This window comes from Euphorbia lathyris, chromosome 8 (genome assembly GCF_963576675.1).
Source record: "Euphorbia lathyris chromosome 8, ddEupLath1.1, whole genome shotgun sequence".
Lineage (NCBI taxonomy): Eukaryota > Viridiplantae > Streptophyta > Magnoliopsida > Malpighiales > Euphorbiaceae > Euphorbia > Euphorbia lathyris.
The window spans coordinates 57,084,711-57,106,478 of NC_088917.1; the positions used below are offsets into that span (position 1 = coordinate 57,084,711).

Genomic DNA, 21,768 nt, shown 5'->3' on the forward strand with positions numbered 1-21,768 from the left:
TTTATTTTTCATTTTTTTTCTATTTCTATTTCATTTTATTTTTCTCATCTATGTATTATAAATATAACTTATGAATAAAATAAAATAAAAAAATTACCTCTCAACACTATTTAATTTATTGGGTAATTAATTTATTAGTCCCTATATTTTGACAAAACACACTGTTTAGTCCTTGTATTTTCAAAAACACATGGTAAGGTCCCTAACCTTTTTTCTTAATGAACTGTTTAGTCCTTCCGTCTGTTTGTTAGATTTTTTTACCGTTTATCACTTCGAAAATGACTAAATCACCCTTTACTATTTACCTTCAAACTTCAGAAGAGAAAATCCAATTTAGAAGAAGAAGTTATTTGTATGAAGAACAAGAAAAAAACAAATCCAATGCTTACGAATTTGAACGATTAAGAAGAAAATCAAGAAGAAGAACACGCAAAGTTGATTTCAGATGCATTAGAGTTTAAAGGAAAGGAAAATAAAGGAAAAGAAGAACACAAATCCAAATTGACTAACAGAATCTTCATGAAAGTCTAATGGCAGGGACTAAACAGTTCACTGAGAAAAACGTTAGGGACTAAACAATGTGTTTTTTAAAATACAGGGACTAAACAGTGTGTTTTGTCAAAATATAGGGACTAATAAATTAATTACCCTAATTTATTTTAGTTGCTCAAGCTTTTTGGAAAGGTAAATTACACCTATGACCACTGAACTTTAATTTTTAACGGTATGACCACTGAACTTTACATTTTTTAACACTGGTGACCACTCAATTTTAACTAACTCCTCAAAATGACCGTTAACGATCTCAAAATGAAAATATTCAAAAATTAAAGTTATTCAGAACGACATTTATCATGAAACCACATTTTTCATTTTTCAAAATCACATTTTTTGGAGCTTTATCTCTCTAGAAATTCATTATCTCCTAATCAAACAACACCTAAATGACCTCAAAATGAAAAATTTCAAGAATTAGAGTTCTTTAAACATTATTAACTCTTCAAATTTTTTATTTTGAAACTGACAACGGTCGTTTTGAGGCGTTGAGTGACCATCCGTATTAAAAAATATAAAGTTCGGTGATCAAATTGTTAAGAATTAAAATTCAATGATCATAATATTAAAATGGATAAAGTTCAGTAGCCATGTGTATACTTTTGAAAAGAGAAGAGAAGTGAAAGAGAGAAGGGTGAGATAAATATTGTTTTTTTCTTAAATTGACAAAACGTCAACTTTGGGTCAAAATGTCAAAATGTCAAGTCAATTTTTTTTAACGACGTGAATAACAAACCCACTAATTACTTAAAGTTACAATGCATTTTTCAAATTTTAATTTTTAATTGTTTAAACCACAGTTTTGAATTTACAAATAAGACAAATTATAAATATTTTTTTTGTTGGTACTTTCTCTTAATTATTTTTAATATTCTAAATATTTTACTAGGTCAAGGATAAACGGAAATAATATTATCATTTAAATAAACAAAATAAATAAAATTTTGTTGACCCTCTAACTCTTAATCTTTTATTTTTATTTTTAATTTCTTTCACCTGATTTTTTGGCATATTTGAAATTAATTATCTAGTTTTTTTTCTTTGTTTTTCATTTTTAAAATGTTTTTTAAATGAGCAGTTGACAAAGATGGGATATATGACTTGTATCGGATCATAATTTCATTTTTAATAAGTGAAAAATATGTAGTTTTTATTTTTTTTAAGGAAAACATTTAAGGTTGTGGTAGGTTAAAAAAAGAAAAAAGAAAAAAGAAAAGGAAAGTGAATGAGTGAAAGAAATAATAAAATTAAAGCTAAAATTTGAAATTTAAATAAAAACCGTTAGAATTTTTATTATTTTGTTTTTGTAATTTTCGATATTATTGACAAATTCTATTTTTAGAAATCATCTGAATTAAATACCTAAAAATGTTACTACTGTACCTACAGGATTAGTAATTTAGTATAGGCACACAACTGTGTTTGTCGTCAATAACTGAAATTTAAACACTGGGAAACCCCACAAATCCAGCCGGATCCAACGTATTTATAACGCCGATAAGTCAGTTAGCTTATCAACAATTATATCACTCAAAATATAACGCTATAAGTACACTCGCTTATCATAAATCTGCGCACTTATCATACCAATCCATCTCATATCGTCTCGCTTACGGTATTTAATTTGTCTGATACCCTCTCATCCTCAAATCCCTAGCCTTTCTCTCTGTATAAATACTTATCGGAAGAGCTAAGAGAGATAGAAACTAGGAAGAGAAAGTAGAAGAAGCAGCACTAGAGAAAGGGAGAGAAGAAGAATAGAGAAAGCGGACTGATAACTACCTGTCCTTCGCAATTCTCCGATCTGCGGTACCATCTTCATTCCATTTTCTCTGTTTTCTTCTGATTTTGTCCGTTTCCTTGTTCTTAATTGTTCTGTTCGTCCTTGATTTTTTTTTTTTTTAAATTTAAGTATTTAATCCTGGTTTCTATTTGGTTGGCGATGTAATTTTTATTAGGGGTTTTTGAGTTGGTTATTGGAATAAATTGATTTATAAGGACTTTTAGATCGTTGAGTTGGTTGTATTTTTCTTTTCTTCTGCAGATATAGAAGAAAATAAATCATGGCTTCTCTCAGCAAAGAGCTTGTGTTTCTCATACTTCAGTTTCTCGATGAAGAGAAATTTAAAGAGACTGTTCACAGGTATGCTTATAATTCTCTGAACTATTCTGTTCCGTTTATTGTCACTTGGTGTTTTTGTATTTCTTGGTATATGGTTAATTGTTGGTGTTCTAAGGGTTTTGTTTTGGTTTAATTGTGAGCGTGGAGGTTGGAGCAAGAGTCGGGTTTTTTCTTCAACATGAGATACTTTGAAGATATGGTGACAAATGGAGAGTGGGATGAGGTGGAGAGGTATCTATCAGGTTTTACGAAGGTTGATGATAACAGATACTCGATGAAAATTTTCTTTGAAATTCGTAAGCAGAAGTACCTTGAAGCCTTAGACAAGTGGGTGATTCCAAAGTTCTTACACTGATGTGAATTTTAAAATTACTTAATTTATCAAGTTTTCTTACTTAAAATACTGAAATCTAAAGCGTAGAAGGGATCGTGCAAAAGCAGTGGAGATTTTAGTGAAGGACTTGAAAGTGTTTGCAGCATTCAATGAAGAACTTTTTAAAGAAATTACACAACTACTGACATTGGAAAACTTCAGGTTTTATTATTATTATTATCATTGTTATTTTTATTTTTGTTTGGCACTTGATTTCTACTTCTTTTTTCTTATATATTTATGACATTCAAATTATGCATAATGGTATGTTCTTCTGTTGGTAGGACCTGATTGTTTTATATGATTGTAGAGATAACGAACAGCTATCTAAATATGGGGACACCAAGTCTGCTAGAGGTATAATGCTTGCAGAGCTCAAAAAGCTGATAGAGGCTAATCCTCTTTTTCGCGAGAAACTTCAGTTTCCAACATTGAAGAATTCAAGATTGCGTACACTTATTAATCAGAGGTCCCTCAGAAATTCTTTTTTCCTTTTTCTATACTTGGATTCTCATATTCTTTATATCAACTAAAGCTTTTGTTGTTTTAATTATATATGTCTCATTCTTGTCATCGTTGGTTTGCAGCTTAAATTGGCAACATCAACTTTGTAAGAATCCAAGGCCTAATCCAGATATAAAGACCCTATTCGTGGATCACAGTTGTGGACAACCAAATGGGGCACGAGCCCCATCCCCTGTCACTAATTCCTTAATGGGTACAGTACCTAAGGCAGCGGGTTTCCCTCCACTGAGTGCACATGGTGTAAGTGAAAGCATGGAGCAGTTAGTCTATTTTCTTGGCAGTTATGCCAGTTTAAGTCTGTGTTTCTAGAGCATTGACTCGATATTTGTATACTTACAGCCATTTCAGCCCACACCTGCTACTCTTCCAACATCTCTTGCTGGATGGATGGCCAATCCGTCTCCTGTTCCTCATCCATCAGCTTCTGTTGGTCCAATTGGTTTGGCTCCTAATAGTGCAGGTAGACGCTGAATAAATCTTCTTGAATTTAGCTGTTTTTGAGGTATTTTTAGTGAATTATGGTAAACCTGAATTTGTAAACCTGTTTAATTATAAGATTGAAACTTTCAATCAATGAACTTGATGGATCTATCTTGGTTAGAATCAGGGCCGATCCTGAGATTTTAGAGGCCTAGGGGCGGGTTACCAAGTGGGGCCCTAATAAATAAATACAAGTAAAAAATAAAGTAGGTATAAAAGAATATTACTTAAAAATTACATTTTTTCTTACATTTAAGGAACGATCTAATAAAAACATTTCATATGAAAAAACATTTTATATTGCTTTAAGTACCCAATTTCTTTATACGAAATGATGTCTATAAGCATTTCTAGATGCAAAATTCTCAAATTTAATAAATGGCTTTAGGGGCTAAGTTCTTGAAATTAGAAGATTTTGATGCGTTTTTCCCAAATTGCCTCCGAAGACCAAGTAAATAAGAATCTGATAGAGTTTTTCAAAGACAAAAGGCTATTAGCAATTGGAAGTTTCACAATGAGGTGATTAGAGGACAAAATTGATTATATAGCTGATGAATTGAAGATGAAGGATAATATTACCGTTCAATATTCTTTGGGATTGGAGTGTGATTAAAGGAGGGAGAGATAAATCAGAAATTTTGTTAGGATTGATGGGTGAGAGAGATAATTATGGAAAGTTGATCAAGTATATTTTAATTTTGAATTTAATCAAATGTCAACGTTTCTAATTTGGAAACAATCTGATGACAATGTTTTTAATCAAAGTACATTTTTTTAATTTAAGTATAATTTAAAAGCCTTAGTACTATACATTACTATAATTGGACCCTCTCTCATCCCTGGGCCCTGGGCAGATGCCCCCTCCTGCCCAGGCTCAGGGGCGGGCCTTTAGAATTTATTAACCAAGAAGATGACAAAGAGGAAAATAAATTGAGGTAGAGTAAGAAGAGAAATTCTAGATTGTCATCTTCATCAAAATGGAAAACTAGAATGCTAAAGCTGATTTTAGTTTGATTGAGGGCCAAAAGTTAAAGCTTTCTTTGTTTTACCCTGCTAATAATTCTTTACTAGTTCTTATTCTTTCGTTTCATGAAGATAGAGACTAGGCTGTTGATTGCAGGGCCGATCCTGAGGTTTTAAAGGCCTAGGGGCGAGTTACCAAGTGGGGCCCTAATAAATAAATACAAGTAAAAAATAAAGTAGAAAAGTCAATTGTATAAAAGAATATTACTTAAAAATTACATTTTTTGTTACATTTAACAAACGATCTAATAAAAACATTTTATATTGCTTTAAGTACCCAATTTCTTATACAAAATGATGTCTATGAGCATTTATAGATGCAAAATTCTCAAATTTAATAAATTATGAAATAGTTCTAATGGAATTTATGCTCTTCAGGACACAAAGCATGATAACAAAAAAATGAAAAACCAAATCTGAAAATCATCTCACTTAACGGGCTTAAGAATCTGATAGAGTTTACAAAAACAGTCTATTAGCAATTGGAAGTTTCACAATGAAGTGATTAGAGAACAAAATTGATTATGTAGCTGATGAATTGAAGATGAATGATAATATTACCGTTCAATATTCTTTGGGATTGGAGTGTGATTAAAGGAGGGAGAGATAAATATTTGGTAACTGTTGCCCATGTTTTTGATCAAGTATATTTTAATTTTGAATTTAATCAAGTGTCAACGTTTCTAATTTGGAAAGAATCTGATGACAATGTTTTTAATCAAAGTACATTTTTTTAATTTAAGTATAATTTAAAAGCCTTAGTACTATACATTACTATAATTGCCTAATAGGATATAGAGAAGCTTCAATTTTATTATAGGATAATGCTACAATGGTTGTATTGTTTGTCTCCTCAATCTCTCTGTTCTGGTTACATTTCTTTTTGTATGTTGTGTTGATTTTTTATATTCTGACTCTCTTTTTTCCTTTTTCATTTTTGTACCTTCATTTTAGCTGGAATGTTGAAGCGACCTAGGACACCTCCAACGAGTAACCCTGCCATGGATTACCAAACAGCAGATTCTGATCATGTATTAAAGAGAACAAGACCATTTGGAATATCAGATGAGGTATACCTAGTAGTCCCATAATTTCCCATGTAGCTGAATGATTAATAATTGTGAATTTGGGAACTATCTTTTACAGTGAGTTAGAGATGCCGAGTTCTGTTTATTGTGGAATAGGGTTGAAGGCTGAAGTTGACTTCACTTAAGGGTTATGGAAGGGTTTAAGCACCCATTGTATTTGCAATTTGTGTTGATGAAGATCTAATGTGTCTATACTCTATATTAGAACCGAAGATTACCATTTGTTAGTTTTGTAATGGCAAGCTTTCCTGATTTCTGTCCTTTTGTATCAAATTAATATTCTCTCAGGTGAATAATCTGCCAGTAAACATTTTGCCTGTTGCATACACCAGCCAGAGCCATGGTCAGAGTTCCATCTCTTCTGATGACTTGCCCAAGACTCTTGTTATGGCTTTAAATCAAGGTTCGGCTGTCAAGAGCATGGATTTCCATCCCATGCAACAAACTATTCTTCTTGGTAAGTCCCTGTAGGCATAAATAATAAAATTTTCAGTCCTTGGCTTTAAGTGTTTATGCACACTTCGACAAGTTGTTTGATACTTGATTGTGCCTGGTTCTACTTATTTCAGTTGGAACAAACATGGGTGATGTTATGGTATGGGACTTGGGTAGCAGGGAAAGAATTGCTATGAAAAGTTTTAAGGTTTGGGAAATTGGTGCACGTTCAGTGGCTCTGCAGGTTTGGACTTAATTCTAAGCTTTGTGCAACATAAAATTGTTTTTGAAGTTTCTGAAGTTTTGTGTGGTCTAAAACTTCTTCTTTGTTTTGCTAGGCATCCCTTACCAATGATTATACAGCATCAGTTAACCGTGTCGTGTGGAGTCCTGATGGATCTCTTTTTGGTATTGTTATTCAAATACTTCCTAGTCATAGACATCAGTTCTGCTGATAGTAAATGCTAAAAAAATAACGCTGGAGCTTGTTGGTAAATATTTTAATCTGTCTATTTGACTTTTCCTGTTTCAGGCGTTGCATATTCTAAGCACATTGTTCATCTATATTCATACCATGTTGGTGATGATGTAAAGAACTTCCGTGAGGTTTGTGTAGCTAATGAACCCTAAAGAAGCTCACTGTAATTACACTATTAGTATATATCTTCTATGCATAATATGTGGATTTTTCCTTAAGTGCCGCAATTTTTTTCTGTTGCTTTTGTAGATTGAAGCTCATGGTGGGAGTGTTAATGATCTTGCCTTCTCTTATCCAAATGACCGGCTGAGTGTAGTAACTTGTGGTGATGACAGAGTCATCAAGGTTTGTTGTGATCGCTAATCTGATTGATCTCTGCTAGTGGAATGGTGATTTTAATAGCTTGTCATTTGGCAGGTTTGGGATCCAGTTACTGGAAATGCAAAGTTTACTTTTGAGGGCCATGAAGCACCTGTTTATTCTGTGTGTCCACATCACAAGGAGAATATACCGGTAATGGATTATTCACTGTTTTGGTTTTTTCCTCACAGCCCATCTCTAGATTTGTCTCTTTTTGAGGAAATAAAAAATTGAAACAGGGAGTCCATATACTTGTAGAAGAAAATTAGGTGAACAATTTTTCTGGAATTTTTTTTTTGCTGCTTCAATTAAGTAGTTCAAGATATTTCATTAGTGGTCGGTGCTGTTAAATTTTATCCTCTCACATCTCATAAATACAGTTTTAGTAAAGAGCAGATGGTGGATTATTAGCACTGGTTATATATATATATATATATCAAAATGCTTCCACATTGTCATTCTTTATGAGTAGATGAATGAATGGGAATTACATTCTAAGAGATGACTATGTGTGAGAAACTGGCTGTCTAGAAGGTCTTGGATAGGAACTGCTTTTTATGTGTTAAAGCTTACTTAAGTTTTGAAACTCATAATTGGTGTTACTTCATCTTTGAAATTAAGTGTCCCTCTGTTGAAGTTGCTGACAGTTCCTGGCAAATGAAAAAGCTTCAGTTTTACTTTCTAAATGTGTTCATTAAGTTTATTTTTTGTTATATCAGTTACAGATATTAAATTAATAAGATTCTTTTCGTATGTATGATATCCAATGGCCTGTATTGGATTTTTTTTTCTTTTTTCCTCCATGTGTATCAATGATTGCTAAGCTCCTGTATACTTGACTACCAAAAAAGTTTGCAACTTTTTGAAGTAAGACAATATGTTGGCTTTGTATCCATTATGTGTCTTTTTAAGGAAATACACATGAAGATAAAACATTAAAGAGTTGAGGAGACTAATATCATTAGAGCTGGCACTTCACAAATTTTTCTATTCAATGTCTTCCTTTTCTTAGGTAACTATTTGACTCCATCGAACATGTTTATGAGGAAAGTGTTCTGGTCATAGTTATCATTCAATAGGGAGGTTATGGACCACATCTCTATTTCCAATGGATGCGTTTGTTTCAGTTTGAGGTAGAGCTACTGTAGAAAGTTTTCCATAGACATTTGTAGTAGATATGAAGATTTTCTGAATGATTGGCATAAGGCTAAAAGATGGGGCGAAGAAGTTTTTAGAGCTGCGAGAAGGATTTAGTAGTTAGCATACAGGGATTTCTCTGAGTCTTCTGTGGGGATTCCCTGTTAGAATAATTTGTTCGAGGCTTTGTCTCTTGAGAGAATAGGGATGTCGAGTTTCTTTGGAAATTTTGTTGCAGGAGCATAGAACTTTTGGAATCCAATATCTTAGGTGTCATAATCAGGAACTTAGTAGTTCATAGTGGAAATTCGTGAAAAGCTTTTTACAAGAGTTAGGTTGGATGGTTTTAGAGGAAATAATATTTAAAATGAATACTGAAGAGCTGATGGATTTTTACTGAAATGGTATTAAGAACTTTTGGAGTGGGAGCAGAAATGAGAAGCTGTTTTTCTATGAAAGCTTTTCAGAGGATAAGTGTTGCAAATTTCACATTGCAGCGAGTAAAAGAAAATATTTTAAAGATAGAACACTTTCTTTGCAAGGAGGGAAATCTTGAGCTTATTTTTACTTTGTTGTCAACGGCTGATGATGTTATATGTAAGTAGGAAAGAAATGCCCCATGCCCGCCCATTATTCACAGTGATTTATTTGGAGAATGTGTAGATTTTATAGGTATATGTTTGAGGTTTTTATTGTAGAGCTAATTTGAAAGAACTGTATGATGCCATTTGAGCTGCTATTTAGTATTAACTTGGAGATGAAGTTACATTGTGGGAAGCGTATTTTTTAACTGGATAACTATAAACATTGGTTGCTTTATTGCTTCACAATGTCATACAAGTGTGCAAGATATGTTTTAACTTTGGTCCATGTAACTTGTAATCTGTGATTGATCAATATGATGTGTGCTACTTACAGAAGTCTCTTTCTTTGCTATGATGTGCAATTGATATTTAAGAATATGTTTTTCCTTGTGGTAAAAAAGCTCCCCTATAGAAGTTCAAACTGCAGGGTGTCTGGGGTCTTCCATTGTGTACCATTTCATTTTGTCCTATGCATCTCTTACCTTTTTTTTTCCTCTGTGAATTCTTTGTGCTGGTCCTTGGTATCCTACGGTTGTCTGCTTGCATAATCTTGTGTTTTGAAAGTTTCTTATTCACCCTCTTTGTACCTTAGTTTATCTTCTCGACGGCTACTGATGGAAAAATTAAGGCATGGTTGTATGACAACATGGGTTCTAGAGTTGACTATGATGCACCAGATCACTCATCTACCACAATGGCCTACAGTGCTGACGGAACAAGGTTCATATACGACTTAAAGCTTGTTGTCTCAGTCTTATTTTCATTTTAGTGTCTACTGATGAGCTTCTCTCATGATTGACTTTCTGCTAGGTTGTTCTCATGTGGGACAAACAAAGAAGGAGAATCACACTTGGTGGAGTGGAATGAAAGTGAAGGAACTGTTAAGCGTAAGTATAATGGTCTTGGGAAGCGATCTACAGGGGTTGTGCAATTTGATACTACTAAGAATCGCATCTTGGCTGCTGGTGATGAATTCACGGTTAAATTATGGGATATGGACAACATCAACTTGCTGACAAGTATTGATGCAGAGGGTGGATTGCCGGTAATTTATAAGAAATTGTTCATTGTAGATCTATATATTTCATCCTTCTTTTAACTCTCATGTTGGATCTTTATTGTAGGCATCTCCTTGTATTAGATTCAACAAGGAGGGAGCATTGTTAGCTGTGTCAACTAATGATAATAGCATCAAGATTGTAGCAAATTCAGATGGTATAAGGCTGCTAAGAACGGTGGAAAACCGTACATTTGATGCCTCTAGAGCTGCTTCTGCAGCTATGGTGAAGGTAGATGCTTATAGTATCTTTGATTTTTGTGGTTGATTCTGCAGTTAGTGATCAAATCTTCTTGGACACAGAATCTCATTCTAGTATATTGCTTACTGGGTTTTTTTAACATACAGGCCCCTTCATTAGGCAACTTCTCTTCTGCAAATGCTAGTATGGGAACCAGCATTGGAGATAGAGCTGCTTCAGTGGCCCCAGTGGTTGGAATAGTGAGTTCTATTATCAATTTCATGTGTAATATCTCTCATCCTTGGATAGTATTTATATTGTGATCTGATTCTTGCCCTTATGTTTTGAGTTCATGCAGAATAGTGATAGCCTAAGTTTGGGTGATGTGAAACCCAGAATTGTGGATGAAGAAAGTTCTAGAATCTGGAAATTGACAGAAATAAATGAACCATCACAATGTCGCTCTTTGAGGCTTCCTGATAATTTACCAGCCACGAAGGTATAATCCACTTTCTGCAATTTTCTTAGAAGTGAGTTTCTGGTTGCATTCAGTTGCAGATGCAGCTGGCATATTATTACAAAGTTATTCTAATGCAAAGATGAGCTAGCTGTGTTCTAAGCCAGAATTTATCTGCAGAACCAATCTAAATTACATTGATTGTTTTCTATGCTTTGGCAATCTTATTACTAAAACTTATCCAAAATAAAGGCAAACCATATATGGTCTAGGCTTCAGGTTGTCTTCAGGACTACCTCCAAATTACATTTTCATTTTCTATGCTTTGGCAATTTGTTAATTGTTTGTTGAATTTGTCTTGCATTTTAGTGTTCAGTCGATATGTGTTCATCTTGGTTTGATAACAATTTTTCTCAGGTTTCTAGATTGATTTATACAAATTCAGGAATGTCTGTATTGGCACTAGCATCAAATGCAGTGCACAAACTCTGGAAATGGCAGAGAAATGATCGAAATCCAAACACGAAGGTATTTATTATAATAATTATTTTCTTTTGGGAAGAGATGAGGGTTGGGTATAGATTTTACTTTATTTTACTTTACAAGTGTTTTCTTGTGTAGGCCACTGCTAATGTAGTACCGCAATTGTGGCAACCCTCTAGTGGAATATTGATGACTAATGACGCAAGTGACTCGAATCCTGAAGAAGCAGTTCCATGCTTTGCGTTATCAAAGAATGATTCCTATGTTATGTCAGCTTCTGGAGGGAAAATCTCTCTCTTTAATATGATGACATTCAAGGTAAACTGCTTCTGTCCTTTTTGCCTCTGCTAACTCATTGTTGTTCACGATTGATAATTACCGTTTGGAAATTTTGGAAAGGCCATGCATGGGCGACTTTTACATTCAGTGGTTTTTTTCTTTTTTTGTATTCATCTTGTATTGTGTTATTTGAAGCGCAAAACTCACAAGTAATAATTGTTGAAAGAGAGAGTTTAGGGGAAAAGGCTCTTTGGATATCTTTCTGGCACATTGTCCTTATATTTCCTGCTCATTATTACTTTATTATCACGTCTTCCAATTGCAGACTATGACTACATTCATGCCCCCACCACCGGCTGCTACATTTCTGGCTTTTCATCCCCAGGACAATAATATCATTGCCATTGGCATGGAGGACTCCTCTATCCAAATTTATAATGTTCGTGTGGATGAGGTGTGACATAATACAACTCAATCTCACTTCCGCCATAAGAAAAAAAAATTCAGGAACCTTATCTTTGTTCCATTTCTCAGGTTAAAACAAAGTTAAAAGGTCATCAGAAAAGAATTACTGGCCTCTCCTTCTCTCATTCACTTAATATCCTTGTGTCTTCTGGAGCAGACTCTCAGGTAAGAATTATCATTTATCAGCCTCTAATTCTATAAATCATCCTAACTGATTGTCAAAAGTAATGTGATAGGAACAAATTATGTCTCGGTTTTTGAGATCATTGGTTACACTTGTATCTGGAAAATGATTAAACTATTGGACCTCTCCTTTAGATGCCTACTGGTATTATCAATGTTTTCATGTAGATTCCCTATTTGATAGTGAAATTTGTGTTTTATCTTTTGTTTTTGTGCATCCTACAACAAGGAAGCATGTGAATTCTTGCAAATTGCACTACTTAGTTCTGCATCACTTCTTTCTACAGTTGTGTGTATGGAGCACAGATGGATGGGGGAAACAGGCTAGTAAGTTCTTGCAAATTCCAAGTGGAAGAGGTTCGGCTTCTCTTTCAGATACACGTGTTCAATTCCATCTTGATCAGACACATCTGCTGGCAGTGCATGAGTCGCAGATAGCTATTTATGAAGCACCGAAATTAGAATGTCTTAAACAGGTGTGTGACTAGATTTTATGTTTTTGGAACTTTTATTATCTGTTTTCACTTTGTCATCAATATCTGTGTGCATGGGAAGTGGTTATAGATTTTAATCTTCTGTGTTGTTGTGGAACAGTTTTTACCGCGGGAAGCAACAGGGCCAATTACACATGCTGCATATTCGTGTGACAGTCAGTCAATATATGTGAGCTTTGAAGATGGAAGTGTGGGTGTTCTCACCACATCACTCAGAATGAGATGCAGAATAAATGCTACGGCTTATTTACCTTCCAATCCTAGGTCAGCTTCTTTTTCATGGTTTCTTTTTTTCTTTTTATGAATGCTTGCTTTTGTTGGATAACATTTGATTTGGTTACATTTGATTTGGTTGTTATCCATAATTGATTGATCAGCTCAAGGGTATATCCTCTGGTGATCGCTGCACATCCATCAGAGCCGAATCAGTTTGCATTAGGACTAACAGATGGAGGAGTTCATGTGCTTGAACCATCGGAATCTGAAGGAAAATGGGGCACCTCCCCTCCACTTGAAAATGGTGCTGCTGGTCCTAGCACTGCTTCTGGTTCAGAACAGCCTCAACCTCAGTCTCAGGGTCAGGGGCAGGGTCAGGGTCAGGGTCAGGGTCAAAGATGACATTGGTGTGTGTCTGTAATGAATGTAACTTTTTGAGTTGCGTTGTGATCCCGCTCCCTGGGTTCACGATAATGTGATTTTCGAGGGGAAGCTGAGGAATTTAGGGTTTTGATAGGGGTTAGAAAATGCTTGTTGAGCTCAACCTCACACAGCTCATATAAAGTAGTCCCCTCATCCTGAACGAATTTTTCATATCAGATCAGAAGATATTTATGGTGTAAATTTCAACAAAAAAATAACAAAAAGGAAGGAAAGGTGATCTTAAAATAAGTCTAGGAAGAGGTACACACAATAGGGCTTGGTTGGGCTGGGATCACTCATAGTTTTTATATCTTTCGTATTAATTTTATTTTTTCAAGGATAGTTGATATAATCAATTTATTTAATTGCCAGTTAGCTCTTTCTCATATGTCGTTGGGCTTTTCAGCTGCATTTTAAGTAGGCGATCCTTTTCTGTGATTCTTGGCAATACAGTTGCATTTTAAGTAGTCGATCCTTTTCTCAGCGATTCTTGACAATAATTCGTATGTGATGTGCATTCTCTGTAGCAACATATGCTTTTTTTTTTGCATTGTGTTTGTTTTCATTTGAAGACTATTTTATGAAAATTGTCTTAGAAATAATGTTTTCTGTACAACACATACTCGTAGATATGACATACTTTGGCGAGCCTCAAACATTAATGTTTCGATTTCGAATCTTGAAAAGGCAGGAAGTGAAAAATTAATTTGAACTTCAATTCACTCTTCTATATCTTAAAAAAAGAAAATAAAAATCTGGTGATTTAATGAAATGTTATAAAGTTGAAAGTTTAAATAGCTTGTGAATTTTTATATACAACACAAGGAAAACGGACAGCTTCCTCTATACTGAAACGGGCAGCAGTTTTTAAGCATAAAAGGTCACAATCTAACTGCGTCTTCGACCTGGTTTAGAGTGCCTTTTGTTGGCCGGAGAAGATTGATTGGAAGGTACGGCTAACACAGATGCTCCTTCAATATCTGTCATGTTGTTGAGCGTTTTCTGAGCTTCAATGTAGACCGTCAGATCTCGAATCTGTGCCAATCAAATTTAAGATTTTAAACAAATATATGTATGTGACCAGTAATCGAGATTTCTAATCAGTCAACAAAAGTGGAAATCACAGACCTGTTCTTCAAGATCAACCATAGTCTCATCCTTTGCACGTAGAGTCCAAGCTTCCCTAACAATGATGAAAAATAAAGGTCAATGGAATTAAATGGGGGAAGTAAAGAGATTATCTACACATAAAATGAAGCAATACTTAGAACAAAGGCCCCACATTGATTTAGAGCTCCTGCTTCATAATTATCGAAATCGGTGCAACTGACAATCTTTTCTTTTCCTTTTTTCTTTTTCGGAGAGAAACAACTTGTTAATATTGTATCAGGGAAGAGAATAAGGTTTACCTCTCTTCAACTTCCTTAACCTTTTTACGCCAAATATCTTGATCCTTGATGAGATCATGGTTGACCTAAGGACACAAAATTGAAAGTGGGACATGCTCAAGCTTTGCTTACACAAACCTTTGCAAATTTGCATAACCAAAATAACTAAAGCTATAGGTTAAATGTGATGAAAAAACTTACTTTCGTAACAGCATCTTTTTCCTGTTCATATTTTTCCAATTTAGTTTGGATATCCTGCATTGTTGAAGTCACAGCCTTCTCCACTGCTTCCAAAACCGAACTTTCTCGTTTGCTTTTGGCCTCTGCTATTAGAGATTCATAATACTGAAACAACAGATGAAGTAATAATTACAAAAGTTTCTAGATAATTTTATTAAAAGGAGACGACAAAATAGCTTAATATCTAGAAACTGATACTGCTCCCCTCAAATAAATACTGTCATTAAACAGGGGCATGCTCAATGCAGGAGATACTCACATTTCTTTGAGCCTCCAGCTGAGTTGCAAGAAGCCGATTGTACTCGTCTACAATCTGTAGCAAGTAAAAACCAGGATCAAGATATGTGCATCACTTGATGAATTTCAGTACTAAAAGTGCCCAAAGTAAGACTCAAGTAAACCATATAGAAAGAAAATAAAAAAACGAGTTCATCCGGCCCTATTCAACTGTTTCAACTTCGAATGAGTAAAAGTCCAAACAAATTTTCATGAACAAAGTATTTCAAAATTTCTGCAAGTTCACAAGTAGTCTTTCATAGGAATCACATACTGTTTCAACTTTGCTGCTGAAGAGAGCCCCACTAATTCCAGAATCCTCACTACATCCACAAGAACCACAATCTCCTTCCACTGACAAACAGTGAGAATGCATGTCTACCAACTTGGCATCAATTTTAGATTGGTTCAGTCGATGAACATAGTTGTCACCAACATAATCCCAAATTTGCTGTGAGCTTAAATCCAGAGAATAACAGTGTTGTGCTTCCTGCCAGTGTCTTATAGCATGCCGTTCCTTGTATCTGTTAATAAGAAAGGTTTCAAGAAATGATTTAAATCCATAGATGTCATGGTCTATTACTTAAGAGTATCTTCGATGAAGTTCATTTTTCAGATCACCAACAAATACTGCAGTAATGCACTACCTTCCACATCCCAGAAAACCACATATCAGACAAACCCACAAATTCTCTCTTGTCCCACAGACAGAACAAGTTGGCATCTCATCCTGCTGCTGACAGAGTCGACAGACCTGATAAAATCTTCTGTTAGCATAGTTGTTTCATATTAACTTTTTATTAAGGGAATTTCAAACAAATTGTTTAACAAAATCTTTTGAGGATGATGAATTCAAGTCTACAACTATAAGCACTATAACTTCAGTATGTCGTCAATTTTCTCTTATGCAGAAGAGGGTGAAAGAATCAACTTCCCACATGTTACGATAATATGCTTCCAATCTCTTGCCCATCCCCTTCCTCCTGAGATAAAGCTATCGAATAAGAAACTACAATTTTATATGCTGGGAATATTATAGGAATTCGCATGTTCTAATTTCTATTGATTTCTATTCTCAAGTTGGCATCATGATACGCAAGGAGATCACCATGATACAGTTCTAAACTCATGGTCAAAGACTTTGATGCAAATATTAGTTTCTGAATGACATAGAAACTGAACAATACTAATAACAGGAATCATGAACTTCATACAGCAAGCCATAGCATACTGTTGAAATTATTAAATTTAATCTGACCAACACAAGGATAGACACCTGATTGAGTGATACATGCAGCATATTCATGAGGTCAGGTTCACCCATTGGCCCCCTAAGTAAGAATTTCAAAAGTTAACCCGTCATTACATTAAGATTGTTGTTCAGTACTCAAAAATTACAATCCGTCATCACTTCTGTTCAATAACCGTTCTCAAATAATTAGATGATATTATTATTATTTAAATGATGAATTTAGCCCTCAGTCATACACATTCACTTGCTTACTCAAACAAGATATGAATATGCAACGTCAGCAATTGAACACTCACTCAGCCTCATACCTTATTCTTGAACCTAAAAATCAACATAAAACATACTTAGAAAAAGAAAAACTATTTTACCTGACAAGACAAATAGGTCCACTTAGAAGTACATGAACATTGAAAAGAATGGTCACAAAGTGTACTGAGTACTCCACTAGTGTCTGGATCCAATCTCTCTGAAATTAGAACAAAATGTCAATATCTAATGCAGAAAAAAAAAAGTTAGTCCAAGTTATGATAATGAAAAATTGCATTGTCAATCAAATATTGCCAGTATTAAGCAAATCACCAACCGAGGCATATTGGACATGTAGGCAACTCTGTGAATCCTGTTGGAGGAGTGCTGGCTATATCAGCCTCTTCAGTGTAATCCACTGAAAGTACATATAGAATATGACATACCTCAGCCTACATAATTATAAAGGAAAAAAATTATCTTCATTTGGAACACAGTTGAAAGCTAAATGTATAAAAGAATGACTTTAAGTAAATAAAACAGACCTCTGCTGGGGAAAATCGTTTCCCATTGAAGTTGTCATAAAATCCATCAGCTGCCAACTGATTATTGAGCTTGATTAAAACACTATATCGATCTTCCATTGCATCATTCCTTAAGATTTATGCACAAAAATATAAGTGTACTTTCAACCTTTTACGTTGAATTAGTTTTATTCATTCATTAGTATCAATCATTTTATGAAGAACAATAGATAAAGGAGAAACACACCACTATTCAACTTGTCCAGGCGCCACAACCTATTGTGGAAATTGAATTTTCTTTTTCACCCGTAAATATAATTAGTCGCCTATTACGATACTAAACCAGGTCCAAAAATTCGATGAAAAGAAAACCGAACTTAAAATATTCTGTTTCCACTAAAAATCTGAAACAAATATTATCACAAGGAAGCTTGGCGTTTATATAAATACCTGATGAAAAGAAGCTCATGGACTTTGTGAATGTTGGATTCGCAGAATCTGATGAAATCATCGGGAGAGAGATAGTTCGGGACCGCAACGACGAAGAGAGAAGTGGATTTAGAGCTAGGGGTTGGCAATGAACTCTGCGATGCACTACGGTACAGGTGGACGACGCCCCTTCTTTCACTGTATTTAGGGTTAGGGTTCGATTGGGTGGGAGTACTTGACACGATGGAGAAGGAATTCTCCTCCAAGGCGAGAGTATGATCGGTGTCCACTGAGTGGACTCGGAGGATGAACATTCTGGCCTTTGTCTGAGTTGAATCGGTAGATGAAGTCTCGTTCCCATCACCTAAATAATAACCCGCATTGTATTGCCTACAAAAAAACAAAAAACAAACTCGTATTGTATTTGTATTTTTTGAGTGGCCGACGTCCGTAACGGAGGATTCTCTCGCAGGTGCTGATACATACTGCAGCGGTCCGGGAAGCCTGCGACTTGGAGTCCGCCAACTGCTGGTTCAATTAAGTGCAATATGGACAGAGCGGTTTTTGCGGGAGATAGAAGTTGTGGTTTGGGAGTAGTTGTAAGGGACGAGTCAGGCCGCTTTTTATTCAAAGCACTTGCTGTACGTACGAGTTTGAGTTGGCTTGCTAGCCAAAACTTTGTTCATGTTGTCCTTGAATCGGATGCCAAATTGGTTGTTGATGCGGTTAATTCTCATCGACAAGACAATTCGGAGTTTGGTTTGATTATACAAGATTGCAAGGCTATCATCAACTCTCACGCGGGTTTCAAATTATGTTTTATTCCTCGTTTAGCGAATAGGGCCGCCCATTTAATGGCAAGACGGGCTTATTCCAATGCTAACGATAGTTTTTTCAATGTAATGCCTATATGTCTTGCAAACGTTATTCGTGAGGACGCTGGTCCTGTTAATTAATGAAGTTGCATTTTTTGTCAAAAAAAAATGTATAATGCGCCGCAATATCATTAGCAATATAGAAATTAGATAACTCTAATATATATATTAATGTTGTTATTGGTTCCAAATACCAAAATATGCATGTCATATCCATAATCTTATCGCTGTTTTTAGAATAATTATTGGTGAACGAGAACATTCGCTATGTTGTCCTTACCAAACTGATATATAATTTTTCCATTCTCAATACATACAATCCAAACTACCCAACATATCAGGAAAAACCACAAGATTTCCTAATATGAAGCAATCTAGCAATATCATTTGCATTTGGCCTTTTCAGATATTGCTCTGAGAAAATTTCCACAATAGCTCGACAAATTTTTTCAAGCTCTCTATTGTTGTTGACTCATCAATTTTACAGTATTCATCGACAACATCTCCCGGAACTCCATATGCCAAAATTCGTTAGGCAGCTGTTACTTTCTGTATAGATGACAATCCCATTCTACCAACATCATCACAATATTGTTGAAAGTAAACATCATGAACTTTGATCGCATCTATGATACAGATACAAAGATCACGAGACGTTCTGAACCTTCTTCGGAAAGTCTTAACATCAAATCGTGGATTACTACTAAAGTAATCCTTATTTATATTTTCATATGCTTCTTCACGGTTACAAATGACTACTTGATGACTTTTGATTGAGCCAACATGAGATGAGCCGCTATATTTTTTTTTATATCAAGATAATAACTTTATTTGTGATTTCATGATCAATGCCATTGTGTGAAGATGAATCATTGCTAAAAGATTATGAATTGGACATACATATGCATTGGAAAGAGTTAATTAGAAAAAGAGGGTGCATCCAAAAAGTTAATTGGAAAGAGATGCATTGGGCAGATAGTATGTATTAGGAAGATATGTAACATTGTGAAGATTTAGTATATTGGGAAGATGTATATCAAGGATGATCCAGATTGAAAATAATTTTTTTTCTTGTATAAATACCTCAATCTTTACATATAAATTGCACTCACTCCATTCAAACCACTTATGCTTACATATAGTTTTACATAATAACTCGTGGAGATGGATTCAGTCATGCAAAAAATGAGTTTTTATGCTTTGCTAATATGGAGATCACACAAGATCCGCTGCGGGGACAAAGAGAGAACAAATGTGGAAATGAGTAGAAGTTGCATACAATGAAATGAAACAAATGAGTTGGGAGGAAAGAAATTGGCGATCATTAGAGTCCCAAGTAGGAAAAATTGAGAAGGCAATGAGAAAGTTCAAAGGATGCATTCACAAATTGAAGGGATGAGGATAAGTGGTGCATCTTCTATGGATATAGTTAGTATTTATTATTTCTTTAATCTCGTTGCTTAAATTCATAGTCATGATGAATATTTCATAATAGTTTTTAATTTATTGCAGATGGAAAGAGCAAGAACACTAATGAAGACATATACGAAATGGAAACCAGGGTTCAAATTTGATCATGTTTGGACTATGATGAAAGATTTTCCAAATTTAATGATGATGTCCAAAAAGGAAAAAAGAAATTGAGAAAATCACATACTTCATTTTTTTTTTATCGTCAGAGTCCGAGACTCCAACTTCAGAATTTCCAACACAACAATCACCAGATCTGTCTGATTTTAGTATTAACATTAATGAAAATAACTCCACATCAAGATCCCAAAGACCATTAAGAGTTAAAAAGACAAAACTAAAAAAGAAAAAAGAAACTCGATCAAAAGAGATAATTGAAAAAATGAATGAAGAAGATCCAAAATTTTATGATTTGATAGAAAGATCAGTTCAACCTCATGACAAAGCAAATCAAATTCGTGAAAAAAAAGGAATTCTACATAATATCGAAATATATCAATGCCATTGAAGATCCAGTTGAACGTGAATATTGGAAGCTAGAAAAACAAAAAGTTTTGCAAGCGAAGATTGCAGAACAATCTCAACCGTTAGGACCGCCTCCGCCCGTCCCTGAGCATGGGCAGGAGGGGCGTCTGTCCAGGACCCATGGATGAAAGGGGCCCAATTATAGTAACGTATAATACTATTATAGGCTTTTTTGATTAAATTCAAAACAAAAATATAGTTTGATTAAAAACATTGTCATAAGATTCTTTCCAAATTAAAAATCTTGGCATTAGATTAAATTAAAAAAGAAATTACTTGATTAAAAATATGGGCATCAGTTACTAAGTAGTGTTTCCAAATTCTCTAATTTATCTCCCATTCTTTCCAAATTTCTTAATAAAAATGTTGGATATCAATTTCCTAATTTATCTCGGAGTCTTTCCATAATTATCTCTTCCGTCCATTATTCCTAACAAAATTTCTAATTTATCTCTCCCGTCTTTGCAAAACTCTATCAGATTCTGATTTACTTGGTCTTTAGAGATAATTTGGGAGAAACGCATCAAAAACTTCCAATTTCAAGAACTTAGCCGTCGATCATCAAAGGACGTTGAACAGAGTGCACATTAAATGCGGAAGCATAAGACGGCGCGCAGAAGTCCAAAAGCCCTAAAGGACTTTAAAGGCATTTTTGGGGGGGCTTCTGATAACATTAGGATATAATCATAAAGACCAACAGGGGTAATTACCTTAAGATATGCCACGTAGCAAAGGAAGCCGTCTGGCGGATCATCCTAGATCAGCTCTAAGAGATCCGTCGGCGGATCTCTTAGGCGAATCTCTCCATAACGGCTGGCCGCCGTCTCGGCCATAAATGATTATTAAATGAATCATTAAATAGTCTCAAACCGCCAGTAACTTGTAACCGCCATTAAATGAGCATTAATGGAGGCTTTCTAGTTACCTAGGGGTTACGAATTCCTCAACTATATATAGCCTACCTTTCCATGCTATCAAGGTACACTTACTTTTATATTCTCTAAGCTTCGTCAATATAGTTTATTCTCCCTATATTCTACTGACTTTGGCATCGGAGTGTCCCCGGCCGATCCCAACGGCGCCTCACAGGGACGTGATCCGATCAGAAGTTTCTCTTGTGTTATCAATTGGTGCGGTGAAGGTGG

The 21,768-nt window shown here is 34.9% G+C and overlaps 2 protein-coding genes across 2 annotated transcripts; one reads left to right on the forward strand and one right to left on the reverse strand.

Moving 5' to 3' along the window:
• The first annotated feature begins 2,207 nt into the window (after positions 1 to 2,207).
• LOC136202457 (topless-related protein 4-like) lies at positions 2,208 to 13,786 on the forward strand. Its single transcript, XM_065993089.1, has 26 exons — positions 2,208 to 2,364; positions 2,600 to 2,698; positions 2,825 to 3,004; positions 3,099 to 3,212; positions 3,361 to 3,519; positions 3,638 to 3,815; positions 3,915 to 4,035; positions 6,033 to 6,148; positions 6,455 to 6,623; positions 6,736 to 6,845; positions 6,940 to 7,009; positions 7,134 to 7,207; positions 7,329 to 7,424; positions 7,497 to 7,592; positions 9,753 to 9,880; positions 9,971 to 10,205; positions 10,285 to 10,449; positions 10,566 to 10,658; positions 10,757 to 10,897; positions 11,273 to 11,383; positions 11,477 to 11,656; positions 11,943 to 12,071; positions 12,152 to 12,247; positions 12,553 to 12,741; positions 12,860 to 13,023; positions 13,137 to 13,786. Exons 2-26 carry the CDS (start codon positions 2,619 to 2,621, stop codon positions 13,375 to 13,377), a joined length of 3,435 nt encoding a protein of 1,144 aa, XP_065849161.1. The 5' UTR covers positions 2,208 to 2,364; positions 2,600 to 2,618; the 3' UTR covers positions 13,378 to 13,786.
• Positions 13,787 to 14,093: 307 nt separating this feature from the next.
• LOC136202458 (BRAP2 RING ZnF UBP domain-containing protein 1) lies at positions 14,094 to 18,225 on the reverse strand. The gene is made up of 11 exons (XM_065993090.1): positions 17,775 to 18,225; positions 17,346 to 17,454; positions 17,138 to 17,252; positions 16,923 to 17,020; positions 15,950 to 16,056; positions 15,577 to 15,826; positions 15,286 to 15,339; positions 14,988 to 15,131; positions 14,808 to 14,872; positions 14,527 to 14,581; positions 14,094 to 14,433 (listed from the first exon to the last, which is right to left on the reverse strand). The coding sequence occupies exons 1-11, from the start codon at positions 18,065 to 18,067 to the stop codon at positions 14,287 to 14,289; spliced, it is 1,437 nt and encodes a 478-aa protein (XP_065849162.1). The 5' UTR covers positions 18,068 to 18,225; the 3' UTR covers positions 14,094 to 14,286.
• Between the last annotated feature and the right edge of the window lie 3,543 nt (positions 18,226 to 21,768).